Source organism: Polyodon spathula, chromosome 4 (assembly GCF_017654505.1).
Source record: "Polyodon spathula isolate WHYD16114869_AA chromosome 4, ASM1765450v1, whole genome shotgun sequence".
In the NCBI taxonomy this organism is placed as follows: Eukaryota; Metazoa; Chordata; class Actinopteri; order Acipenseriformes; family Polyodontidae; genus Polyodon; species Polyodon spathula.
This window is the reverse complement of record NC_054537.1, coordinates 45452799-45478466: the sequence shown is the minus strand read 5'-3', so window position 1 is coordinate 45478466 and position 25668 is coordinate 45452799. Positions and strand designations below refer to the sequence as shown.

Sequence of the window (25668 nt, the reverse complement as noted above, 5' to 3'; positions counted from 1 at the left end):
AACAGCTCAATCTACCATTCATCCTTCTTTAGTTTAAAGAAGCAACAGTGCAGGCATATTCAAAGGGTCCTCATAACCAAACAGTACCTGAAGGGGATAGCTAGACCCCCATGAGGCAGAGTGGAAGATAAAGATATTTGTATATAAAGGTTTTCAGATTATAGCCAAACAAGTTTAATGGAACAACTCATTCACTTCATTTGTTACAGTGCATGTGACAGGATCCCAGCTGACCACACATACATTGCAGTTGTGTAACACAAATACCGATAAATGTCTATACATTTACACTAACAAAATATTGTTAGATTTGGTGGATGCAGTCGATCTGGGCTACCGATAAAGAAAAAATGCAGGAGGAGGAGAAAGAACCATACAGCACAGACCTCAGACACACAGCCAGAGACACTGAATGTAGTAAGTCACTGTCACATCTTCAGTTGAGTGTATTAAGTAAAGGTTTATCTTTTGTTCCGTCCACCTCATGTCATGATTTTGATACAATTATGGATTTGCAAAATATATATATATATATATATATTTTTATATATTTTATATATATATATATATATATATATATATTTTTTTTTTTTTTTTTTTTTCCGGAAATTAAGGTTTACAAATTTCAAGCAATTCTGGTATGGTTTGACAACTGATTTGTCAGCCTCTAAGAGTGAAAACTGTGGTGTAATGGTTGAAGAAATAAAATCTTCTTCCCAAGGTTCAAGAACAAACATCGTTTAGGGGTAGATTTACTCCAAAAAATTGAAATGCTTCAATAGAAACCTATTCTAGGTTAATAGAAAGTGATATAAATTCCACTCTGATAAAAAAAAAGGCAATATAAGACATTTAAAAATTTGTTAAAAGGGGAGATGGAAGCAGTTGTGGAACTAATGATAAAAAATGGTAATAAAAAAATGATATTTCCATAGTTATCAAATGTGCTGACGAAGGCGGTGCCATAGTGATACAGAAAGCAATAGATTATGAATTTCAAGTGATTATACAATTACAGTAAATGATGATTTTATACAAAACTTTTGACTGATCCTACAGTGTAGTTTACTAGGGCAATATGTCACAAATTGAAACCATTTATGGATATTGGTGAATTAACCAAAAAAGAGTATGAATTCATGAAATTAATTTTCCAACAAAACCAGTGTTCTATGCCCTTCCTAAAACTCATAGAAATTTAGAGAACCCCAGGCAAGCCTATTGTGGCTGGTATAGGATCCTACCGAAAAAAATCTCTACATGTTTATTATTTTTTGAAACCTGTTCAATCCCTCCTGTCATACACGTGGGATACGTTAGATATGATCAATATGTTGAAGACTATAGATGATATTGAAGCTGATTGCTTATTAGCAATGCTGGATGTGGTGAGCTTATACACCAATATACCAAAACAAGGGGGCATAGAAGCGATTGTCCATTTTTTAAGAAAAAACTTTTAAATTTATCTACTACTGAATGTATTCAAGAATTGACGGAATTAGTTTTGGAATAATAATGTTTTATTTCAGAATGATTCTTATTTGCAAATTAAGAGAACAGCTATGGGCAGCACCATGGCACCTAATTACTTTAATTTATATGTGGGACTATTTGAAGACCTTTATGTTTATGATCCTGTGCGTATCCCTTTTTCACATTACATAGGACTTTGGCATCGTTACATTGATGACATATTTTTTATTTGCACGGGTACTCGGGCACAATTGGTAAATTTCCATGCATATTTAAATAGTTGTAGAACATTTGAACTTTACATTAGAATTTGACCAGTTTCAATTGCATTTTTTGGATAGCTTGAATATCAAAGATTACAATAGGTTAAGCATAGACCTTTATCGCAAACCCACTGCACGAAATTCTTTATTGAGAGTTGATAGCTTCCATCTTGTACCACTGAAGATGAGTCTACCAATCGGACAATGTAGTAGATTACGCAGGATCTGTGGTTCTGATGACATATACACAACAGGTGGATATCTTACAAGATAGATTTAAAGAGTGGGGCTATGCAGAGGACTGGATAGGTAGTGCTGCTAATCGATTTAGTTCTGTTAGTACATTATTGATTCAGATCCTTTGTTTCATAAGGTCTTCAAAGATTTGGTGGCTACACATTTCTTGAAAGAAAACCATAACATTACATCTCTTAAATATATCGGTATTGAACATCTCCTAGAAGAGAAACTACTATTTATAATGTCCCCAAGTGGTCTTAACGAGGAATTCAATATCAAACCTTTTCTGTAAATTCCTCTCATTTGACTAAAATGACCGAGCTCTTTGTAAATATAATGCTCCTACTGGTTATTTGTTTAAACTTGTATTGCAGATAAATGGGTAAGGTCCTGGTGGTTATTTATTTATTTATATATTGAGAAACATATTGAGATAACTCGAAAACTCTTTTGAACTCGTTGTTTTCTCTCAGGTCTTGATTGTGATGTGATGTTGTTGATTATTTATGTGTAATGAGTTGAATATATTGTTAATAACTATCAATTTATTATATCATGTTGATTATGTGTTATTATTTTTTGTGATGTCGATCTGATAAAGATATAGTTCTCATTCGTTTCTAAAGAGAAAATAATGTTATGAAAAGTACGAGATTTATGAAACATTATATAACATTATTAATAACATTAATCTTTTTATCATCTATATATATATATATCTATATATATATATATATATATATATATATATATATATATATGTTGTGAGCATTGTTCACAATGAGACAAAATAGTGTTAACAATAACAATGCAGTCTGATTTAAATTTCCTTTGTGTAATATAATGTGTTTGCTCACCTGTATCTAAAGCAATTCATATTTCATGTCCTGATGAAGATGCTTGTAGATCGAAACTTTGATTTTACCTGATGGCATGGTGTTTTTAAACTAAATAAAATATGTGTAGCTTCATAAGTGTGCGGGCATTCTATCTTTTTACTTAACTGGCAAATTTCCCAGAAAAAAATTCTGTTACTTTTTCCTTTAATTTAACAGTGCAGTTTCCTATGTGCAGCATGAAATGCAATTGTATTCCTATTGCCTCAACAAAGGAAGTGAACTTATAGCTTTTTGGCACATTTTTTATTTTATTTTTAACTGAAAATAAAACTTTTAGGATAAAGTATTTTTTGGAAATAAAAATGAATACAATAAGTAAAGTGGGTGGAAGGAATGTGTTTTTTTTTTTTTTCTTTTAATATGATGCACTATTTACAGGGTGTTCACATGGTTCTCCGCATGCAACACCACTATCAGATTTGAATTGACAGGGCTGTTGGTAAAGTTTGGGCTGTGCTCTCAAATTTCACCAATGCTATAGTTTCTTGCTGCATTTCTGTTCTGAACAGAAATGGAAACTTCTAGTAGTAGGTACTGATTTTGTGCCTGTAGAAATTCTAGTCATATATCTTGACTTGCTATAGTGATGAACAAGAACAGACATTAACTTTAGAGACATCCACTAGATGTCACTGTTTCCCCCAGAAGTCATTATTTCCTAACTTTGTTTATCTACATTCTGGATCATTGAATCTAATATTTTGTATATAAGACAACAGGGTTACCAAGGGTTACAAAAGTCCAATTGATCACAATTAAATCAGAGTCAGCCCATAGAGAATTAATAATAATCAAAATCATAATTTCACTAACCTTTACTATGTTGTAAGTCCCACAAAAATAGCAAGCGAAGTGAAACAACTATATTGTATGCTGCATTGTACATGTATTGTGTTTCACTGACTTGGGCCAGCCTCATTTTAGGACAAGTCTAAGGCCGGTACCAGTTTGCCAAAACTCAGCACCAAGCTGGCACATTCAGCTACAGGACAATATTGACCAGTTTTGTGGGATAGCACACATTCTTTTGTCTCTGTGAGAGCCAGGTGGCTATTTAATGTTTAATGGAATTTTCTGTATACTGTTTATTAACATCACATATATTTATGGTATTCATTTAAATAAAATGCCATGCCTTTGCAGACATATTGTTTAAACTCTGCTCCTTCTTTGTTCACATTATGCAACAGCAATCTCTAAACAGTTCAAACTATACTGGTCTACCGCTGCTTGTATTGTACATCATTTTGAAAGGTAGAAAACAATGGCAATGAAAACTTCACTTTGACTAGGCTGTCCTTTCCCCAGGACATCCTTAGAAGTCTCAGTCTGTTATTATATAGAATACAATATAACAGGTCGCTTGCAATAACAGCATTAGTTTCCACTGAAAAACTGTTCCACTGTTTAAATGCTTCTTAAAGCTGCCAGTGTTTGAAAAGTGACCATGTTAACACACATGCTGTACACACACACACTAAAAGCCAGCATATTAAACTGGTCATTGGCCTTTGGAATGCAATGAGATATCAAACACATTGGAGGGTCACTGCTGACTTCTAATACCTAAGTGAAAATGAAATCTGGAAAAAATATCAACAGCAAAACAAATAACTTGTAAGAATGTAATGCATGTTTAAAGCCTTGTTTATTCATTTGTGAGCACAAATATTTATGATTATACATTGTGGTGATATAACAACAGTTACGCAGTTCACTAAACACTGCAATAGTGTTGAACAAAAAGGAGCTATGCAATTCAGCTGAGCATTTTAAATGCTCCTTTCCTTACAAAGAACACCTCATTGTGGGTTTTTTTATAGTGTGTGATAAGGCATAAGGGTTTAAGGCAAAAATCACAGCACTTATAAGTGCAGACTTAAGGAGAGCTGAACCTGCCATAGAAGAGGATGTTGCCGGTTTTGTTGTGCCTAATGAAGAACAGGAATGGGTGGTCAGCATTGAAGTGTACAGGGATCATCGCACAGCGCATCATCATGATGGCCGCAGTGGCGGCTGCTGCCTCTGTGCCCTCCTCATTCACCTCCACAAAGGACTTGTGCACCACCTTCGACAGCACCAGTTCATTATTGGGAGACATGCCAGAGAAATCAGACTTGCCAATGTCAAAGGCATCTACCATGCCCAAGCTGGTCAGAGCCGACTTAAGGTCATAGGTCTCCTCCAGCTTGAACTTTGGCAGGGTTACAGTCACCTCAGTGTTGTCCATCATTTCTGCCTTAGTCCATTCCATGAGATTCTCAAAGGTGAGCTCCCTTTCAAGCTATAGAAAGAAAGACCACAAACCAGGCATTGTTACCAATCTTGATATTTTCACAATATTAAAAGTAACATAGTATTGGTTTTAAATAGAAGCTTGCTGATGTTCTGGGCAGGACAACCCCTAATGGTACAAGCCTAGTAAAATGATCCACTTATCAATCAAGCTCTGCTTCAATTCAGAATACAGAACATAAGCATGACTTTAGTATTTTTACTTTTATGCAGTGCTAAATCCTGTCATAAAAAGTCACCTTATATATTAGCTAAAAATCAACCTAAAGTTATACTGGTACTTGTTTGGTGGTGGCATCTGGAAGTGGTGGAAAAACAGGTATTGCCACTTATGGTGCCATTTCTTAACTGCTTAACTGGATGTCTGCTAATTTCAGAAGTTGTCCTTCCTTACCTTCTCCAGTCCAGTGGAATCGTCTTCAATATCCATAGGTAACATGATGAGCATGGTCAGGTCATTGCCAACATATGGGAGCTCTATAATCTGACTGTTCACTTCAGGAATGAATGTGAGGTTAAACTTGGCTTTCTGTTGCATCATCTGCACAGGTTTAGTTCCATTCTGTAAAAAAAAAAAAAAAAAAGTCAGAAAAAAAGAAACGATTTATAGCATCAATAGCTTGCTTTTGAGACAAAGGTTTGAACTCTATACAGTATATCACAGACTTGGGAAAAGTCTACTTGGGAAAGAAAACATAACTTTTTGGAAAGGTATACCAATTCTGTAAAATCTATAACAAAGAACCTACTTACCTTGCTCAGTCGGAAAGGCCTTTCTTTTGTTTCACTCTCACTGAACTTTTTCGCCCAGTTTCCTTTGAAATAGATGGCATTCACCAGGACAAGTCTGGTCAGAGAATCGACAGTCCCTTCAGCCAACAAGTTCTGGATTTTGTCTACATGATAACACATAAAATGTACATTGTAAATTAGCATTAAAATATATATTTTTTTTTTTTCTGAAGATTGAAATAATTTGAGTTTCCCTTCTAATGAACAGGCCAATAAACACAGATTTCACTTTACTTGCTGTGCTGTATACAGTGTGATTCTTTAATAAACCAGTCCTTTGAGAATCATAGCTGATAACAAGGTAAGATTTTCTAAATTCATTAATTAGCTTAAAGTTTCTATAATGTTATTCACCATTTGTCTGGCTCTGCACCCAGGAGTTGATGTTCTGTCTGGCTGCTTCTGATGCAGTTCCAAAATCAACAGCTTCCAGCTCTGCCTGGTAGAACTTCTTGGTGTCCTGAATGAATTCCTACAGGAAGTAAAATTAAAAATGATTGTCACCCACCATATTAAACTGCATTATAAACATATTATCACAGCAATTGAAACAACGTGGACAAATATTTCACATATAATTTTTTTTTTTTTTTTTTTTTTAAACAGATGTTTGTGTTCACTGTCTTAGTACAGAAATATTAATACAATAACTAAAGGCCCAAAAGATTTAAATCTTACCTTGACAAAGTCAAATGATTTTTCTCCATACAGACGATTAGCCAAACACAATTTATAGGGAGCGCCCTGTTTGTTGATGTCCGAGATCAGCGCTCTGAATCCAGAGTGCACAGCATCCTGAGATTTGTTAAAACGGACGGACTGTTGTACAAAACCAGAGAGAGCAGAGTTATTCAGCTTTCCATCGTTATCAGACAGATTTACTAAGATTTTGTTCCAGTTGTCCAATTAATATTATAAACAAAATTGTTTATAATATTAATTGGACAACTGGAACAATGAGAATGTTTCCTACTCTTTTGTTAAAACTACCAGCTTGGAGCAAAAGCTTAGTAAAGTTAGGTTTGAGTATATAGTTGAGGTTTAAAGAAAAACAGAATGTAAAAAAAAAAAGGACGCAGTTATGTTATTACCCGCCAGCTTTCAAGCATCTACAACATGTTTACTGAATGGTCAAGAACAGGCCCTGCACCTTCCCAAGAAACTAGTTAGTAAAATTAATAATGCACACTTTGTTTTGGGTAAAGACAAGCTTTTTTGCTACAGAGTAAATCAAAAATAATATTTTGATATAAGTTATTTGATATTAATTTCCCAGTAAAAAGCATCGGCCAACACAAAATAAATCCAAAGGCTATGGCTTCTAACCTCACACCACCTATCCCAAAAGCCTGCTCCAGTAACCAGAAATGTATGCCACCATTGCCAAAGTTCATTTAACTCTGATATACCACCTGTAGATAGCTAGGCATTTGCATTTGCATTTTCTGTTGCATTCCAGCAGCAGCCCCTTCTTTCGGTTTGCTAAAATGAACCACCTGGAGTTTAAACAAGTACATTATGAACACATGTAATATTACACATATACTTTCAGATATGATAATGCTTGTTCTTCCTATTCATTGCTAGTATAAACACATAAAGAATGTAAAGTTGTAATGTTAATCATCCAGCAGCACAGCAGGTAGTGGTCATATATATTTGGGATCCTTCAGTTCTTCACTTAAACCTTGGGCACTCAGAGGAGGACACTGACAAGTATACAAACTTCACCCTTGGGTCTTGGAAGACAGTCATCATCATGTACACTGGGTGTGCATTTTAAACTTCTTTTTAATTTGATTAGAAGAAGCAGAGACTAGGTTTTATTACTTTAATAGAAATCAACCAAAAATACAGTATGAAGGATACACCTTAAATGAGTATGTCATTTCTGACGAATTTCATTGTGATTGAAAGTTTAACACAAGAATTAACAAGAAATACAGTGGTAACCAGGGGCATCTGACTCACAGCAGAATCATCTCATGTTTGTACTGAAGTTATTCATTAATCACAAATGACTCACCCATATATAGAACTACCATTCATCAGACAGAGTATTGCTCAGCCTCTTAGAAACCTATATTACAGCACATACTATCTTGACATTACCTTTCACCTTTTGCTGGTAGAAATGATTTACAGTATGATCTTTCTCCAATACAGTCTTTTTTTTTTTTTCTAAAAGGAAAAGGGACTGGTAAGGGTAACAGAATGTAGTAAGGAACAGCAAAGTTTACCATAGATGCTTTACAAGTTAACTGCCCTGCACTCAGCATATCTTGCCATATCTTCCCCCCTTAAAAAAACAAGGGCTTGATTTGGTGTGGATTTCTAGCAAGTTTGCTTTAGTAACCTAAGCAACAGCCTTTGACGTGTGTTTGGTTTAGATAAGCAATAGCCTTTCTTATTACTCTAACCACAAAAACAATTTTCCAAAGACATGCTGATAAGGCACGGGCTTGTATGCAATGTGTTTCATAAGACATCATTTTAAAGACAGCTCTACTGAATAAACATTTTAAACTGACATCTTAAACTGGAAACTTTGCAAGCAAGGGATGACAATGCCATATTCTCTTTCTAAAGGGCTTTTCACTTTTCAAAGTGACTAATTTTTATCCTTAGAAAACAGTTTTATTTTATAAAAGCCATACAACCTTTACATTTGCAGCCTACCTAAGCAACCAACAACATGTTCCTGCATTTTATTACAGGTGAAATTGTGGTTTTATGCACTTCCACTCAATCTGTGTTTAAGATTTGGTTGTTTTTGCTTGCATGTACTAAACTATGTTTTGAAAATGTAGCTTTTCTATAGATAAATGTGTTTTATCAATTTTGAAAATTACACCACAGAAATACAGTAATTTAAAAACAACATGAAAAAACTGTGATGGACAGGGTGAAGTTCAATACTTATTGAAATCCACTGGTGACATGATTTTAGACAAAATATACTTAGCTTATGCATTCAGGCACTTTATAACCTATGTATACAGTAGAACTGTACATGCCATTCCCTAAAGTTGGAACCACACCCAAAGTGTGATTTCTGGCAGCATTTTACCATACAATAAACTATACTAGAAGCTCCTCCTACTGCTATAACTGAACTTTAACCTACTGAGCACCTAGCTTTGGTGGGAAGGGCAGAGAGACACTTTACTGCCTTTTTCCCAGAGAAATCAGAGTTGCTCTGAAAATTCTGAAGCTGGCCATTTCTCCAACTCAATTATCTATTAATTAAAGAATAATAATACATACATAGCATAATACTCATATGCATCATAATAATAATACTATTATAATATAATAATATGCTACTGTAGGGACAAGTTTATGCAGCAAAGTCATTTCTACTAGCGCCCCAGGGGAGAAAAGGCTAATACACTATCCTCAGACAGAACACTTTGGACAGAATTAACACCAACTGGACTGACCCTTGCACATATACAAGTCAAGTGGGATGGATCTGAAAAAAAACAAGAAAGAGCTGTAATTCTTAAATGCTTGAGCAGCACCCACCTGTGCCATCTCAGCGGCTGTGTTCCCCCGAGCCCCCATATACACCATGGCCAGAGCGGAAGAGATGCTCAGGGGGGAGTAGAAGATGTTCGCTGTTTTTCGGTCATTTGTGAGCTTCTTAAAGAGGTCCAGGGCGAAGCTAGTGTTTGCACTTGCCAAGCTCTCCATGATCAGCAGCCTATGGGAAATAAATACAGTAAATGACTTACAAAGTATATTGGCCAACGCTCCAAAACACTCATCTATAAATCTTGCTTGACAGCTACTGCACCCAGTTTTTTAAGATTAATGACAGTATGCACCACACCTTTTTTCCAGGATGTTGTATTGCTCTGGGTTGATATGTATAGATTTCAAATTTCAAAGTCTACAACCTTTTGGTCAATGCCTAAACTTTTTTAGTCAGTTAAAACATATTGTACTGCCAACTTAAACCAAAGCAAGTCCAGACTGCTTCATGTCTTTCAGAAAGGAAATAAAATTAATGGGGATGCTTAGCAACAGACCAAATACTTGAAAGTCAGCTTCTCTCATCAATCATTTAAAGGGTGCAAACAACCTCATCCAGCACAACCCATGTCCTCTCGTGCCTTATTGCTTAAATATAAAGTATCAGATAGAGTACTTTTAGCACTTTGGAAATCTTAATAAATATATCTTTGCTCATATGTTGCTGCATAAGATTTTCATATTAGTATTTAATATTACATTTACACTTCATTCCAGCAGATCACAAGACTTATACTGGCACAAAGTTAACAGATCCTCACCAAGTCAAGTGAACCAATTTGGGGTTGTGAATTCAGACATTTCCATGAGTTTGAATCTAACTCATCTCTAAACTGGACATGACCATGAAAGTTGAACATTTTAGATAATCAAATCTTAAATTTCAGATCTATTATTGACATGGAATTGTGATTTGCCTGGTACACAAAATATGACTATGCCTACTGTTTATTGGGTAAGCATATCTATTTAGCTTGTGTAGCTATTTGGTCCACTGCCTCTTATTATCACTACTTTAAAAAAGTCAGTCATATTTTCTCTAATTGATAATTGATGGCTTTGGTGCCTGTGTTATCATCTTGTGTATTAGCTATAAACAATGGATGAACTGTAATATTTTACATTTGAACATGGACACAACAGAAGATTCTGATTCTGGGCTCACCTCATTCTTGTAGAAACCACCCCCCTGTTAATCTAGTTCTTGATAAGCATGATATCTTTTCACAATCAGAAGTAAGAAACCTGGATGCCATTTTCTAGTCAGATCTAAGGTTAGAGGCTCACATCAAAAACATTCCAAAAGTGTCATGTTATCATCTGAGAAATACTGTCAAGGTGATGCCCTGCCTGACAAAGACAGATACAAATAGATTAATACATGATTTTTTTAACATCTAGACTCCTACATTATGGACTATGTTGCCAAAATTAATAAGGGACTTTGACTCTTAGTATTTTCAAATAACGCTTGAAAATTTAGAACACATACTATATTTTGTATTTATGGAAGGCCATCCGGGTCAAAAACTTATTTAGTACACGTTTTAAATATTTAGCACACATATTGATCTGGACCAATCAGGATACATAAAATAGTACGTGTTCTAAATAAATGTAAATTAACTACGCATTTTCTACTTAGGGGTTGGTCACTTTACATTAGTATCTATGTTAGTCAGATTTGTAGTACCCGCTTCCAACACGGACCCACTACTACAGGACCCGACCTGAACCCGAAACCCGGTGCAACACCATCTTCTTACCCACGAACCACCCGCTTTAATAAGACCTGCAACCCAACCCAAACTTGCAAGTGTTTGTCCTTTACCAACTGCCTGCGCTGACTGACTCTCTCACGCTTTCATTCACACAGAGATATCTCTCTACTAGCGATGGGTCGGTATACTGGTTTTTTGGTTTAGGTACATTACGGTATTGACACCGTTCTTTTTATTCTACACCGCAATTATCGTAATTCCTTTATACACTGGTTAACACATTTTTCAACTGCAAACACGCTTCATAAAATCAAGCTTAGGTACTTGCAGCCTTAGCAAAGGGTCTGAGGAAGATATTTTTGGGAAATGATACTGTATTTTGATAATGGTTTTGAAGGAAACTGTCAACACAGAATACATGTTTCAATTGCTGCATTCTGTTACCCAGAGCTTGCTGCGCCAGCTGCTGTCTGTCTGTCTGACTTCACACACAGCTTTTAGAGAAACACCTTCTCCAAACCTTGCAGCGTAGCCCACATTTTCAACGTGCTTTATTTACATTTGTCTAGCTTATCAACAGTCAGTTTAATGTAATTGATTAACATTAACTTTAGCGTAAAATTATACATCACTTATCACGGATTTAGTATGTTATGTTTGTTTAAAATATTTATTTATTTATTTAATATAGGTTTGACAAGGCTGTTCACAGCTTCATTGTATAATGATAAAATGTTGTTCACCTCCGCTAAAAAGGATGCAGTAGTAGTTTCAGTGGTTATTTGCATTACGATTAGCAGGTCACTCATGATCTTTGCATCGTCCCTTTGGTTCACAGCCACAGCCACACCCACTTAGTAACACTGGGTGACGTCTACAGCGCATCTCTGCAATTCTGTGCAGCACTGTGCAGAACTGCGGAAATCTGTGCTATAAGAACACGACCAATGTCTCAATTAAAATTAGCACAGGCCCAGGACTGCAGCAGGATAGCCTTCTTATTATCAACAATGTTTTGTTTAAACAAGTTATAACAGTATTCCAATTTTCTTAGGCAAGTGAATACATTTATTTATTTATTTATTTATTTTTTAAAAACTCCACATGTGTAATAATCATTGGAAGTTTACTTGTGCAATGTCGTGACGTGCAGCTATAAATCCAATAACACGTTTTAGTATTAAAATAGTTTTTTTTTGCTGTACATCTTTTATTTCTCCGGTTGAAAAAATAAACAACTCATCTCTGCTCTTAAATAATAACCTGTAGTACATTTGTGTATTAAGCAATAAGACCCATAATTTCCCAATTCTATTTACCATCAGCTAAACAAAGTATTTATTTATTTATTTATTCGTTTATTTATTAATTTTAATTTTATACATAAAAATGCTTTAACAAACTACAGCACCATGTCTTTTTGAGCAAATAATAGATCTTAATACTGTTGTAGTATAACATTCAGAGAGTACAAATGACAACCATTACCGAATGGGAAGACCCTCTCTGACCCGTCAATCACTGAGCACATATAAAAAAACTGCCCTATCAGGGCCCTGCTGTGAAGGGGAAGTCCCTCCCTCCTCACAGTAGCATATCGCCATTTTTCTCTCTCACCTCACTGAGACAACACTCAGGATCGAGTCTCTATAGTCTGCAAAAACTGATTCGCTACAGCAGGGGTGGGGAATCCATGTTCCTGGAGGGCCAGCGTCCCTCCTGGTTTTTGTTCCAACTCTACCCTAAATACCTAATTAGACCAATAATTGATTAATAATTGGTCCAATTAAGTAATTTAGTTTGAAAACAGTTGGAACAAAAAGCAGGAGGGGCACCGGCCCTCCAGGACCAAGGTTCCCCACCCCTGCGCTATGGTAAGCTTCTACATTTATGAGTATATTGAGATTGCTAGTCGCCTTAGTCTCCTCAGGTAGATTCTACTAATAGAGCTGGTTTAGACCCCTCTATAGATATTTTTTTTCTTTCTTCTCTCGTTGTAGTCACTTACTCTGCTTGATCGCGTGAGCTACTGTGTCAGCTGCTGTCAGGTGATCCCCGCTGTCATGCGGCAACAAACCCGATGCAGATTGACTCGGCTTCAGTGACTATCCAGCTTGGGGCCTACCGCACCCTTCTCAGCGCCGACTCGCAGGGTCCTCCGCTGGGTTTCACCAGTGTGACCAATGTGCAGCGAAGCTCCCAAAGGAGGATGGGCACACTCGCTGTGTCCGGTGCTTGGGACCGGCTCATGCAGCCAAGGTGCTGACAGGAAAGTCGGACTGCTCTCCTTGTCAACAGTTCACCAACAGAACCAGGTGCAGCAGGGCAGCCCTCTCCCCATCAGACTCCCATTCTTTGGAGCGTGGAAGGGTACTGTCTACTGCAACAGCCCAGGGCCCTTCTCAAGGGACCTCTGGAATCCCGCCTACTACAGTGGCGAGGGAGCACCCCCATACCCCTGGTTCACCCTCTTCTACCCCACCACAGTACGGAGGCGTAAACACCCCTCCATGGAATCGTGGTGGACACTGCCTAGGTGGCATCGTTCAAGGGGGCGTTCACGGGGACAGTAGACGCTCACCGAGGAGGTACCACTCCCCTTCTCCTCGTCAACGCAGGTGCTCTCCTTCTGCATCTCCGGAAAAACGCCAGAGCTCTGCAGAGAGGCACTTTGAAGAGTTGTCTTAGGCTGTGAAAGCCCAGCAGGCCATGCTTGCATCCTTGCTGCAGGCTCAGGGTAGACTGCCCCCTGCTACCGGGCAGCCCCAGGCCCCCCACTCCCGCTCTCCATCTCCAGCCCCAGCTAAACCCCCAAGCCCCGGCAAGCTCTCCTTCACTGCCTCAAGGTCGGACGTGTCCAACCTCACCACTTCGGTTTGGCAGGCCACAGCCGGGGGCTCCACACTGACCCTCCTGCATACCTCTCACAGAGAGGAGTTCCGTGCTCTGATGCAGCGCACAGCTGCAGCCACTGATGTTCCCTGGCCTGTGGAACAGGAGGGAAAAGCAAATCGTTTCCTTAAGCAAAGAGGGCACCCTACACAGCATGCTCGTTCTCTCTGTGAGGACTTTTGGAGCTGGTTCGCACTTCCTGGAACTATCCGGCATCTGCTCCCTCTATGTCCAGAACAGGGGAGTCCCTGCTGCACACCGCCCGAGCCCAAGAAGCTGGCCTGGGCACATTCCCTCCCATCGGGGACACGATCACTGTGTTGGTGCAAAGGTCCATGTCCATCTTGGTGCTTTACCAGTCGCAGTTAGCGGCAAGACTGTCGGAGTGGGCAACGGAGTGACTGTGAGAGGTCCCACAAGGTCAAGGAGTTTGCTTCAAAGTTATCGCACCTTCCTGCCTAATCGTCAGCGCCATAGATAGCCTTCCCAGCCTGCTGGGGTAGCTAGGCCTCAACACCGCCCTCCACCTCAGGTCAAGCAAGCAGACAGAGGGAAAGCCGGCGGCAAGGGAGCAGCAGACCTCCTGTCCAGAGAAGCTCCAGACAGCTCGGAGTGGAGACTGCACCCTCAGGTTGTGAAACAAATTTGGGAGAGGTTTCGTACAGTACAAGTCGACCTCTTCGCCACAGTCGAGTCCACTCATTGCCCCCTGTGGTTCTCTATGGAGAGAGAATGGGGTCCCCTGGGAGTAGTCGCACTAGCTCACCCCTGGCCACACCGCTACCGCTACTGCTCCTGACGCTACTGCTCCTGACGCTAGCGAGGATCAGGGTGGAGAAAGCCCAGGTTTTGCTGGTTGCACCCAGATAGACGAGGCGCCCCTGGTTTGCTCTCCTCTCCAACATCTTGTGGGGCCAACCGTGGCAGCTCCCGCTCTGCAAGGAGTCATCAGTAATCTGGAGCCACAACAGCTCTGGTACAGCTTCCCATTCGGTAATGGTTGTCATTCCACTTGAAAGGGAACGTTAGTTGTTTGTTTTTTTGTTTTTTTATTTAAATTCTGATTGTCTTTATAAAAAAGAAACATACCAAGTTATGTGGCATAGTAAAATACTAAATACCAAATGTTTAAACCATTCCATGAAAGGAAGTGTGATTTGTTGGTTTTATTTTTGTCCATTACAGTAATTTAAGTGATTTACATTAGTCTTTCTTCATTTAAGCCTTTATTTGATAACTTGCATGATGTACTGTAAACCATGATATTAAGGTTACCACGGTATTTTTTTTAACGGTTATCATACCGTGCATATTTTATACTGTCCCATCCCTAATCTTCATCATTCTCCATGGATTGAGTTTATAGAATAGGCTATACTGCGTGGCAGCTTTTGTAGTGGTCTGAATATATTTTAACATTAAATATCTCTGCTTACTTTACTATAAAATACCTGTCTGTTCCTTTCATGCCAACAGTTGAAAGGGAGCTACACCTGTGCTTTCGCAGAGTTTCGTGGCTGTCACTTACTTATGTAGTGGCTGGTCATTTTACACTCATGCAGCATAATTACAAGAGTAGGAAATTTGCAAATCATGGCGGGAGAGATTTTCTTCTAGACAGTGTTGACCGTGACACGGCTCAGTTTGTATTAATAAAGTACACAATCGTTTGTTTTTTTTTTGTTATAATTTTCTAATTATATTTATTTCAGTTTTACACTAAAATATTGAGTTACTATAGCTAATATTAGATTCAATATCAGATCTTTCAACACTTGTTTAAAATCACATATTACAGTGGGGTTGTTGGAGATCTAACTAACTAAGAATTAACCAATAAATATTATTGTGTAGCAGTTTCCTATGCATCTGAACTGGCAGAGCTGTACTCGTGCTATTTTCTGAAAAGTGATTGACACAGAATATGGTAAATGGTTAGTTTCAGTAATGCATGCAATGCTGCTGTGTTGGAAACCATGGACCAGGATTGAACAGCAGTTTGTGATGCATGCAGACTTATTATTTGTATGTGTATCTATACAGAGATTAGCAGAGAGGGTAGAAAACTGGTTGCTCAAATAATGCATGCAATACTGCTGGCAAATTCAGGGGAGCTTACTACCAGACTCTATGCACGGCTCCCAGGCACTTTAAAAGAGACGGCAATACTAATGGGCTAGCAGGACCCCAAGTAGGGAAATGAATCACAGATGATTCACTTTACAGAGCTTGGGCCAGAAGGAGATAAGGCTACAGCAGGCAATAAAAAGATAACAGAGCATAGATAAGAGGCCTGGCTAAAACCATAAATTATGTAGAGTGACCAGTCAAAAAGGTTAATGTGAGTTCAGAGTTACACACACACACACACACACACACACACACACACACACACACACACACACACACACACATATTTTCTTTCGCCGAAAGTTGAAATGCACAAAAACTTAGGTACCCAGTAACAAGAGAACAACAGGGCATTGTCTCTTTAGCATTGGTTACGTGCCAAAAATAGGGGTGGGAAACTACTCTTTGTTAAGGAGTATTTAACATCTTGTAAAGTTCTAAGAACTTTGGAAAAATCTGTCCGTTCTGTACTTGGGACTGGATATACCCCTGCATTAATTTAAAAAAACGACTATTGATTGAAGAAAAGGACTTTGTGTCTACATACTCACAGACTTTAACATTCTTTAAAAAAAAGTACATCAGGGGTTACCACTGAATTAAAGTGATTTCTAAGGATTTTAAACCTCTGGTTGATGCTTGTCTCGGAGGGTCCGGGTCTATCCATCTTTCACTAGACTTTACCCAAAAATGTGAAGTCCATATGCCGCCACGAATTGGGCAGGAATAGCAGATGTAAGGCGACCTTTAACTGCATAATTTATTACACATACTACTTTCTTTAAATTCATTGGTCCTCATTTCATTACAACACATGCTAAAGTCAAATGAGAACGTGTGCTAAATAACACGTTTTTGACTCAGGTGGCCTTCCACAGAATACAGTCGTCTCCGCCTATAGGAACACAAGAGAACAACTTGTGATGCAACCAATGTTTCCACGATTGTAAATGCTCCCCTAAAGGAACAGGACCTTCGCTTAAAACAACAATAACCTGATAATTCATCATCCTCATCAAACTTAAATTTAAATGGTCCATTTAATCTTTTTAAAACCAATTTGTCTTTGAGAGTGTCTTGACGAACACTGAATGATTTATTCAATCTTTCCAGAACCACCGCTATTTATCATTGCCTCATTTTGTCTAATTTCTACGAGTGCACCTCATCGCTACAAAATGGCATGTAACAAACAGCAAAACGCTTCGCTGTTGCTCTTGATACAAAAAGTTTGAAATTGTTCGAGGCTTTTGAACAGTGTTTACCGTTCTGGTAAGTTGCTTCACCATTCTGTTAAATATTTTTGTGCATGTCTTGAATATTGTTCCTGTACATATAAATTAAAACATAATCTAAAGATGCTGCTGATTTTGTAACGTGTATGAGTGCTGTGTTAATTTAGTTTGACAGTTAGTTTATTAAGGTTAGTTTGTCTGTTACTTTACCATTATAGTTTGTTACATACACTTGCCTATTGCTTTTCTCTTATAAAATGGCTTGGATAAATTAAGTGCTGTGACTGGCTGAAAAAGATCACATGACCGTGCGGTAATAATTGTCTTACCGCACGGCTATGACATCATAGACCAACTTACTTACCTGATCTATTAATATTACTACGCCTTAATAGTAACAATTATCTAAACAGTGTTTCTGTAGGTAAAAATGTAAACATGCAACTGAAACAGCATTAAATCACTCAAAAATCTGTTTTTTTTCCATCTCTGTTACTAAGAATTACAGAACAAAATGGCAAATATACTGTGGTATTTATTTAGTAGAACAGAACAAAGAAAACTCAGAGGCAAGCAGTAGCAGTAACACTATTCAAAGCCATCTGAGAAATCACCACACAAGTCTCACTAAGCATGTAATATACTGTATGTGCAGCAGCTGCATCTACTTATTAAACTAAATAGCGCCTTATAAAACTGACTAGTGAGAATGCAATATTTAAACTCGACACAACAGATACATCTTACCACTACCCTCCGATTTCAGAAACATATTTAAAATCTCTCTTCTGACACAACCGTTGGGCTTTTAAACATTCCGCACAGAATTCTATTGGCTCACCGCGGACGGGAAGGACTGCAGCACTGTGCAAACTGACACGGAAGTCGTTTAGTCCACAGATCACCTAGTGCTGGTTTACAATCTAGGAAAATGATGCCGGTTACCGGACATTGATGTGAAAACAGCCTCATAAATTATTCGTCAGCTTCTCTTGAAGACTGATATGCCTGAATAGGATAATTTCGTTAAAAAAAAAACACTCAGAAGGCCCTCCCACTAGTGCCAATGCAGTGCAGTGTTTGGCTGTTCCTTGAATCCTCCCTCAGAAGTGGGAAATCCGTCTGCTTTCAATTCATAAATGTCATTTCATCTCGGAAATGTTACTATAAATGGCAATGTTCAATGTAATGATTATGGCAAATAAAAAAGTACAAAATATATGTTACAATCAAACAGTCTTCAGGGACTGTTTTTTTCTCAGTGGAAGGATACATAATATATTTCTTATTTTTTTCCTAAAAAAAAGCCAGTTTGTGTAATTATTTTCTATTTTCTATTCACAACACACCCAGGGCAAGCGGTAAGAATTGTCGTACTGCACACCCTGTCATGGGTTATTTCTTACTTATTTATTCTGTTAATTTCTTGTGTTGATGCACGTGCGTCATGACAAGTAATAAATATTTATTTATTGATTGATTCATGTTGTGTCTGGTGGTCAACTCCGTCTTAGAGAACTCTTTGCTTGCTTCCTCAGAACTACAAAAAAGTAAAGTGGCTAGATTAAGTTCTAAGCAAATAGCAGAGCAAAATCTAGGGTTGCCACCTGTCCGGGTTTGACATGAACAGTCCTGGAATTGGCATCTGTGTCCAGGTGGCAGGAATTAACAAACTAATGTCCAGTTTTAAGTGAAACGCATAAGAAACACCAACGTTCCTTTCATATTTTCTTTGTCATGCTGTATAAGGGGGCATTTTAGCAGATTTTACTTTGGCTTTATTGGCAGTTTGGATTGAATAACCAATAAGACTTCCAGCAATCAGAGTGTGGCATACAGGGTGCGAATCCGCCCACTGACAGTGATATGCAGCACAGGTTAAAGAAGCGCTGGAAGGAAAGAATGTGTCGGATGCCAAAGTAAATATGAGAATGGCAACGAGTAATGAAGCTAATTTGCTTAAAAAAATTAAAAGCAGACTGGATATTTCCATCAATGGATTTAGGAAATCTAGAATTTATGATACAATCAGAAACTCTGAGGACTCTCTTGTTTTTTTTACAAGGGGTTATTTAAGTAGCAGCCAAAATTGTTTATGACAGACTTGTTAGAAAGACTGTAACAATGGTGCAAACTTGCTTTGGACTGCCACTGTCAATAAGTGTAGAACCTACTAGCCACCCTGCAGGTATTGCAAAGTCCCTCAACAATATGTTAAAATAAATTAGTTCTGCAACATATAAAAAAGCTGATTTTGTCAGTGCTTGCTGGTCTATTAGACAGGTTTAAATTTAAAACGTTTCAGTTTTGGCTTTATTGTAAACGTTTTCACAGGTGCAATACTGTCCTACAATTACTGAATGAGCTGTGATCATTGTACTGTGTAATGAACCATATAGCTGAGTTTTAAAACTAAAAGTTAGCAATGCCTACCGTTACAGTGTACTGCAGTTAGTAATCCTTTCCAATTACTGGCATCTTAAAATGCAAGGGACATATACCAACGATACATATCCTAATTCATTTTTAGAAGGCCTTGTTTGTTGTTCTCCAAGTTGCTGCAGTGACACTGTAACTAGTTGCAGTGCATGAGATACTGTTTTAGCAGACACATTTCATTAAGTAAACATGTATTTGAATGTTTTTGAAATTAAAAGTTGAAATACAAAACTGTGTGGCATTTCTCTTTGTGAACGTGCAAAGCGATAAATGCAATTTCAAAAACCGTCAAAATCTACCAATATAGCAAAGGGTTGCTTAAATGATTTTCACTATCTTATTACAAATGTACTATTTAGTACTGATCTGCATTCTACTGTGCCGCCACCATTTTAATAATGCTTTACATTACATTGACCTGCGTGTGATTAAACACATAACCTTTACAGTAAAATATGGTTTTCTTACTATGGCAATTAAACCATATATGCGTGCGTGTATAATATGCATTGCATATTTAGCGGTATACATTAGTAACATTGAAAATCCGAACCAAATTTGAGTGCATTTTGACACATTTTGTCTCTTTTTATCTACACACAATCGATAGTGCACAAATCTGCCTTGACACAATGGCTGTAAAATTACCGTCACAAACATGCTTAGACTCAGAAATCGAGTGACTGTGATAAAAAAAAAGTTACTTACTCATCACCACAGCTACTTGTCTCTGGTAAGATTAGCCTCTAACCTACCATGATATAGCTACTATTTTTTCTGGCTTGCAAGTTCGACTGCTAATAATATGAAGAGCACAATACTGTTTATACTGCATGATTATCGATGTGTACTGAGATCTGGTGGTATTGTGTTAAACTGCATTACCCTTCCTTTTTGATAGACCTAGGCTGACTGAGAAATGTGTCCATGTTTGGTCTGTGGGAAAGGTGGCAACCCTAGCAATATCCCAAACAATTTCACAAAAGCAGGACAAATTAAATCAAATTTCAAATTAACCTAAGACTTTTGTGGCGAAATATGGCTATGCACAGTTTTAAGTGATCACATCCCTTGATCACTTAAAACCTAAAGGAACGCCCGTTTACAGTTTTAGAAAAAACATGAAACCCCGATTGCAGCTCTGAGTGCTAATTGCCCTGCGCAAGGCAACCTGCCTGTCAACTGTGTAGATGCATAACGATCAGGGATGACAGACGTCGAATCAAAAGTGAACTTTTAATGTACATCTTATATCATTCCAAAGCCGCAGCTGTGTTTAAATAAACATAAACGAAAAGCATATTGTTGTAAAATTCTGTACTATCGAAATATATAGTTCATCACCCTGTTCATCACACAATGGATATTCATCGACAACACCGTATCCAAAACAAACTCTTAAATAAATTCGGTTGTAATACTTACTGTAGTTTGGTTTAATAGAGGTTGAATACAAAGCAGAAAGCACCACTTGCAATTGTCTTTCAATGCTGCTACTGTCAGAAAATTTATAAATATGCCACGCCTTCCACGGACTAAACTTCCGCGAACTGCGTTTTTAAAGCGACAGTACAGATATTGCCTCAGGGTAAAGCAGAGAAGGCAAGGCAAGCGATTTTGACAGACATGTGTAGCGTCAGCAGGCATTACACTATGTAACACAATTTTTGTTCCTGGGTAGTAAGTGTTATTTCCTAATTGCTTATGTCTCAAAAGTCTAGAAAATGGCTATTATTCCCCACAAACTTTGCTTTTGTGACCAGGACAGTGATATTTCAAAATATCACTATTTCCAATGGGAAAATGGGCAAATGTGTGTCTTTTCGTTCACATAAAGTCAGAAAAAAACAACATATGAATCCAAATTAACGTGTATTTATACTAAAGTAATACAAAGATGACTACAAAAGATTTAGAAGTGAGTAGTTTTTCGAGATTTACAATTATACTGTATTTATACTGCAAAAAGTCTAAATTGGGGTCCTTTTCAGCTGGGGACACGTCGCTTGGAGGGATCGACAGGGGCCCTGAGATGGACCCCCATACTGATTTTCAAGTCTCAGGGACCCCCAAAACCCGAAATATAGCACCTTGAAAAATGTCTATGGGAAATCCCATTATAAAACACCTTTGGGGAAACCCCCGCCATCTGGCATACAAACCCATGGCCACTGATTTTCTTTAGCTGAGAGTAATGTGCACCCTAGCTCCTTGCCCCAGGGGTCATGGAGATATGAGGTACAATAAGAGACCACCCCCTCCTTATGGCAAATCCCATTATAAAAACACCATCTGGGTAAGGCTCAGCAAATGGCGGTCATGGGTCGTACAAACTTAAAGGAACCCGATTTCTTAGCTAAGACTATTGTGCATCCCACCACCCCACCCCCAAACGCGATTTCCTATGGCAAAATACTACAAAAAATGTCCATTGTATATAAAACCTGAAACATGCACATTTTGTAGTGTATTATGCAACAGAAGCACTGATTAAGCCCATTCGAAGTGTTTTGTAATCACAATCTTGATGTTTTATCTTGAGATAAACATTTTAAATGTCACACAATTAATCAGAGATGGGAAGTAAATGTTAACGTAAAAAAAAAATAAAAAAATTTACAGTGCACACTATTTTGTATTATTTATACTAACTTTGCCGAATAGAAGGCAAATACAATTGTTTCCAAAGAGATTAGCAAGTACTTTTTAATTATGTGCATCTGTGCATCCAAGTACTTCTAATTAAAAGTTTTAAGACTTTTTAAGGCTACTGTTTGTTATTCAGCAAATTATTTATTAAATAAATGGGGGGGGGGGTTCATCAGATTATACTCCATTTTATTGCAACTGAGGTACCGTTCAGTTGAGTGACAATTGTAAAGGGGTACTTGAGCTGAAATCTACAGGTAGAAGGGGTGCAGTTTCAAAAAAAGATTGAAAATCCTTGGCCTAGATAAGGAATAAATAGGAATAGATAAGAAAAATGTTGACTAATACAATACAATGAGATTTATTTGAAGTTATTGAAGGGCACTGGTCTCTTAAAACCAGAAGGTCTGATAAACCCCTACGCATGACTATATATTGATGGTCATTACATAAGCAAATTAAATGTAATTTTCTTAATACCATGTTCCTTCTCAAAAGTGTTTTAATATTAGCCTTTAATAAAGGAAAACAACTGCTTTAATTAATTTGCATGTATCTAAATCAAGTTTCTTCATTGTAATAAGAAATACTTTAACATTTACATTTTATTTCTGTATCTTATTAAAAAAAAGTTTTCTTGGAAGAGTAAAAAATGCATTAACTTTGACTCATGTACTAACGGTTACTCTCAAATGAATTCACGATCCAGTTGGTAAACTACGCATGCAGAATATCCCAAAAACTGGCTGAATTCGAAAATGCAGAATTTGGGACGTTATTTGAAAACCAAAGCAACACAGAATTTGGGACATTATCAGAGCGGCCCAGAATTTAGGACGTTATCTGCAAACCAAATAGGCCCAGAATCTGGGACATTATCAAAAGCAAAGCGGCCCAGAATTTGGGACATACATGAAAACAGGGGCAGTCTATGTGTAAAACTGTGATTACATTAGAGATAAACTAATGTATCGTGTATATATTTGATATTAAAATACATTGTGCAAACTATTATAGATCTATGCTATTTGAAAGAAAAAAGTACACCACTACAGAAAAACAATTCTTACATTGATACCACTGTCTCGCTGTGCCGTTTGTTTGACCACAGCGCTACATGGTGTCAGAAGAACTAAAATAAAAATAATAAAATAATAATATAAATAAGTAAAGTGTGTGACGGAACACCGCCATGGCAAAGTTTCGTGCACCGGAGCCGCTGGACTTTTCCAGACCATCTGACTGGCCTGACTGGAAGCAACGCTTTCCTAGGTACGGGACAGCCACAAAGTTCGCTGTCAAGTCAGAAGACGTGCAGGTCAGTTCGCTAATATATGCTATGGGGGCAGACGCCGAGCATATTTAGGGTTTCTTTAATTGTTAAGCATTTTAAAGAGTCGTCATTTCATATATGCTGCCCAACTTTCTATTACTAAATTAAATAATAATAGGGAAAGTGGTCACCCGTGACACATTCCACGTGAAATATTAAAGGACTTTGTTAAAACAGTACCGGTGTATACAGCTATTAGACTTTTGTATAATGTGGAAATACAATTTATAAAGTTGCTTTTAAAACCCATACGACATAACACTGCATACAAGAAATTCCACTCCACCCTATCGAAGGCTTTATCTGCATCCACACATATTACTAAAGCTTGTTGCCCTTGATCTTTGAACGCCTCTAAAACAGTTAAGAGTTGTAAAACATTATCTTATGAAAATTTGTTTCATGAAGCCCTTTTGGTCCAGACGAATAATCCCTTCCATTACACTGGGCAAATGGTCAAAGTGTAAAACACAGTACTAACAGTTCTGCTAAGAACAAATGAGAATAAAAAAAAAAAACCTTGAGAAAAAAAATATCCATTGATGGTGTTAACCAACTGCTAAACACCCAGCGAAAACAATTCATAACACACTGCGAGTCTTTCAGTCAGACAAAACCTCCTGCTCAGGAAAATGAATGATATAACTAAATACAGAAGTTTGAGATAAAACATTCAGAGTGATAGAGTGAGCTCAGTTAAAATATTAATCTTGCAACAATGTACATGAGTGCTTGTAGCTATAAATTCATAAATATGGACTGTGACAGAAATACAATGATTCTTGGTGGTAAATCTCCCTCACGACCTGTGAGGGCGCTAAGTAACGGGAACAGAGTACTTTGGACTACCTGACCTGACATTTCGCTCTGAGGGTTAAAAGGAATTTGGTCATTTAGAAATGGGGCGGAGCTTCAGTACACTAACTCATTGACCGGGAAGGGAAATGATGTGGCAGCTGCGGATTGGAGGAGTTGCTGCAATCGTTTACCAAGGGGTCATGAGTGTCGGTATAAATAGAGGTCGAAGTGATGCAATTTGTTCCTTTGTTTTTGTTAATATGAAGTGACCCAGAAGGACCTGTGTTTTTGTGAATAACACCGTGTAACAAATGTTTGTTTTTTTTTTTTTTTGTTCCTGGGTAGTAAGTGTTATTTCCTAATTGTTTATGCCTCAAAAATATAGAAAATGGCTATTATTCCCCACAAACTTTGCTTTTGTGACCAGGACAGTGATATTTTTAAATATCACTATTTCCAATGGGAAAATAGGCAAATGTGTGTCTTTTCGTTCACATAAAGTCAGAAAAAAACAACATATGAATCCAAATTAACATGAACTTATACTAAAGTAATACAAAAATGACTACAAAAGATTTAGAAGTGAGTAGTTTTTCGAGATTTACGATCATACTGTAAATTTACAGTATAATCGTAAATCTCAAAAAACTACTCACTTCTACATCTTTTGTAGTCATTTTTGTATTACTTTAGTATAAATACATGTTAATTTGGATTCATATGTTGTTTTTTTCTGAATTTATGTGAACGAAGAAATAGTGATATTTTGAAATATCACTGTCCTGGTCACAAAAGCAAAGTTTGTGGGGAATAATAGCCATATTCTATACTTTTGAGGCATAAGCAATTAGGAAATAACACTTACTACCCAGGAACAAAAATTGTGTTACATAGTGTAATCATGAGTGTTTGTTTTACACTTTAAACTGTATTTGTACCACAATCACTAATTCACGAACTAACCGGACT

At 37.5% G+C, this 25668-nt stretch overlaps 1 protein-coding gene across 2 annotated transcripts; it reads right to left on the bottom strand.

Moving 5' to 3' along the window:
- Positions 1-4509: 4509 nt before the first annotated feature.
- On the bottom strand, positions 4510-21454 carry LOC121314582 (serpin B6-like). 2 transcript variants are annotated; one of them, XM_041248001.1, is made up of 8 exons: positions 21345-21454; positions 9494-9671; positions 7378-7461; positions 6644-6784; positions 6320-6437; positions 5927-6069; positions 5568-5735; positions 4510-5162 (listed from the first exon to the last, which is right to left on the bottom strand). In XM_041248001.1, the coding sequence occupies exons 2-8, from the start codon at positions 9659-9661 to the stop codon at positions 4758-4760; spliced, it is 1227 nt and encodes a 408-aa protein (XP_041103935.1). In that variant the 5' UTR covers positions 9662-9671; positions 21345-21454; the 3' UTR covers positions 4510-4757. The 2 variants fall into 2 exon arrangements, with proteins under 2 accessions (XP_041103935.1, XP_041103936.1); XM_041248002.1 differs by lacking the exon at positions 7378-7461.
- Between the last annotated feature and the right edge of the window lie 4214 nt (positions 21455-25668).

Bases quoted from the DNA above. Each gene is read 5' to 3' on its own strand.
- LOC121314582 (XM_041248001.1), bottom strand. From the start codon at position 9,661: ATGGAGAGCTTGGCAAGTGCAAACACTAGCTTCGCCCTGGACCTCTTT. The intron at 6,785-7,377 runs GTGGTATATCAG...TTTGTACAACAG, and splicing joins AAATGCCTAGCTATCTACAG to TCCGTCCGTTTTAACAAATC. The intron at 5,163-5,567 runs GTAAGGAAGGAC...TTCTTTCTATAG, and splicing joins ATTCCACTGGACTGGAGAAG to CTTGAAAGGGAGCTCACCTT.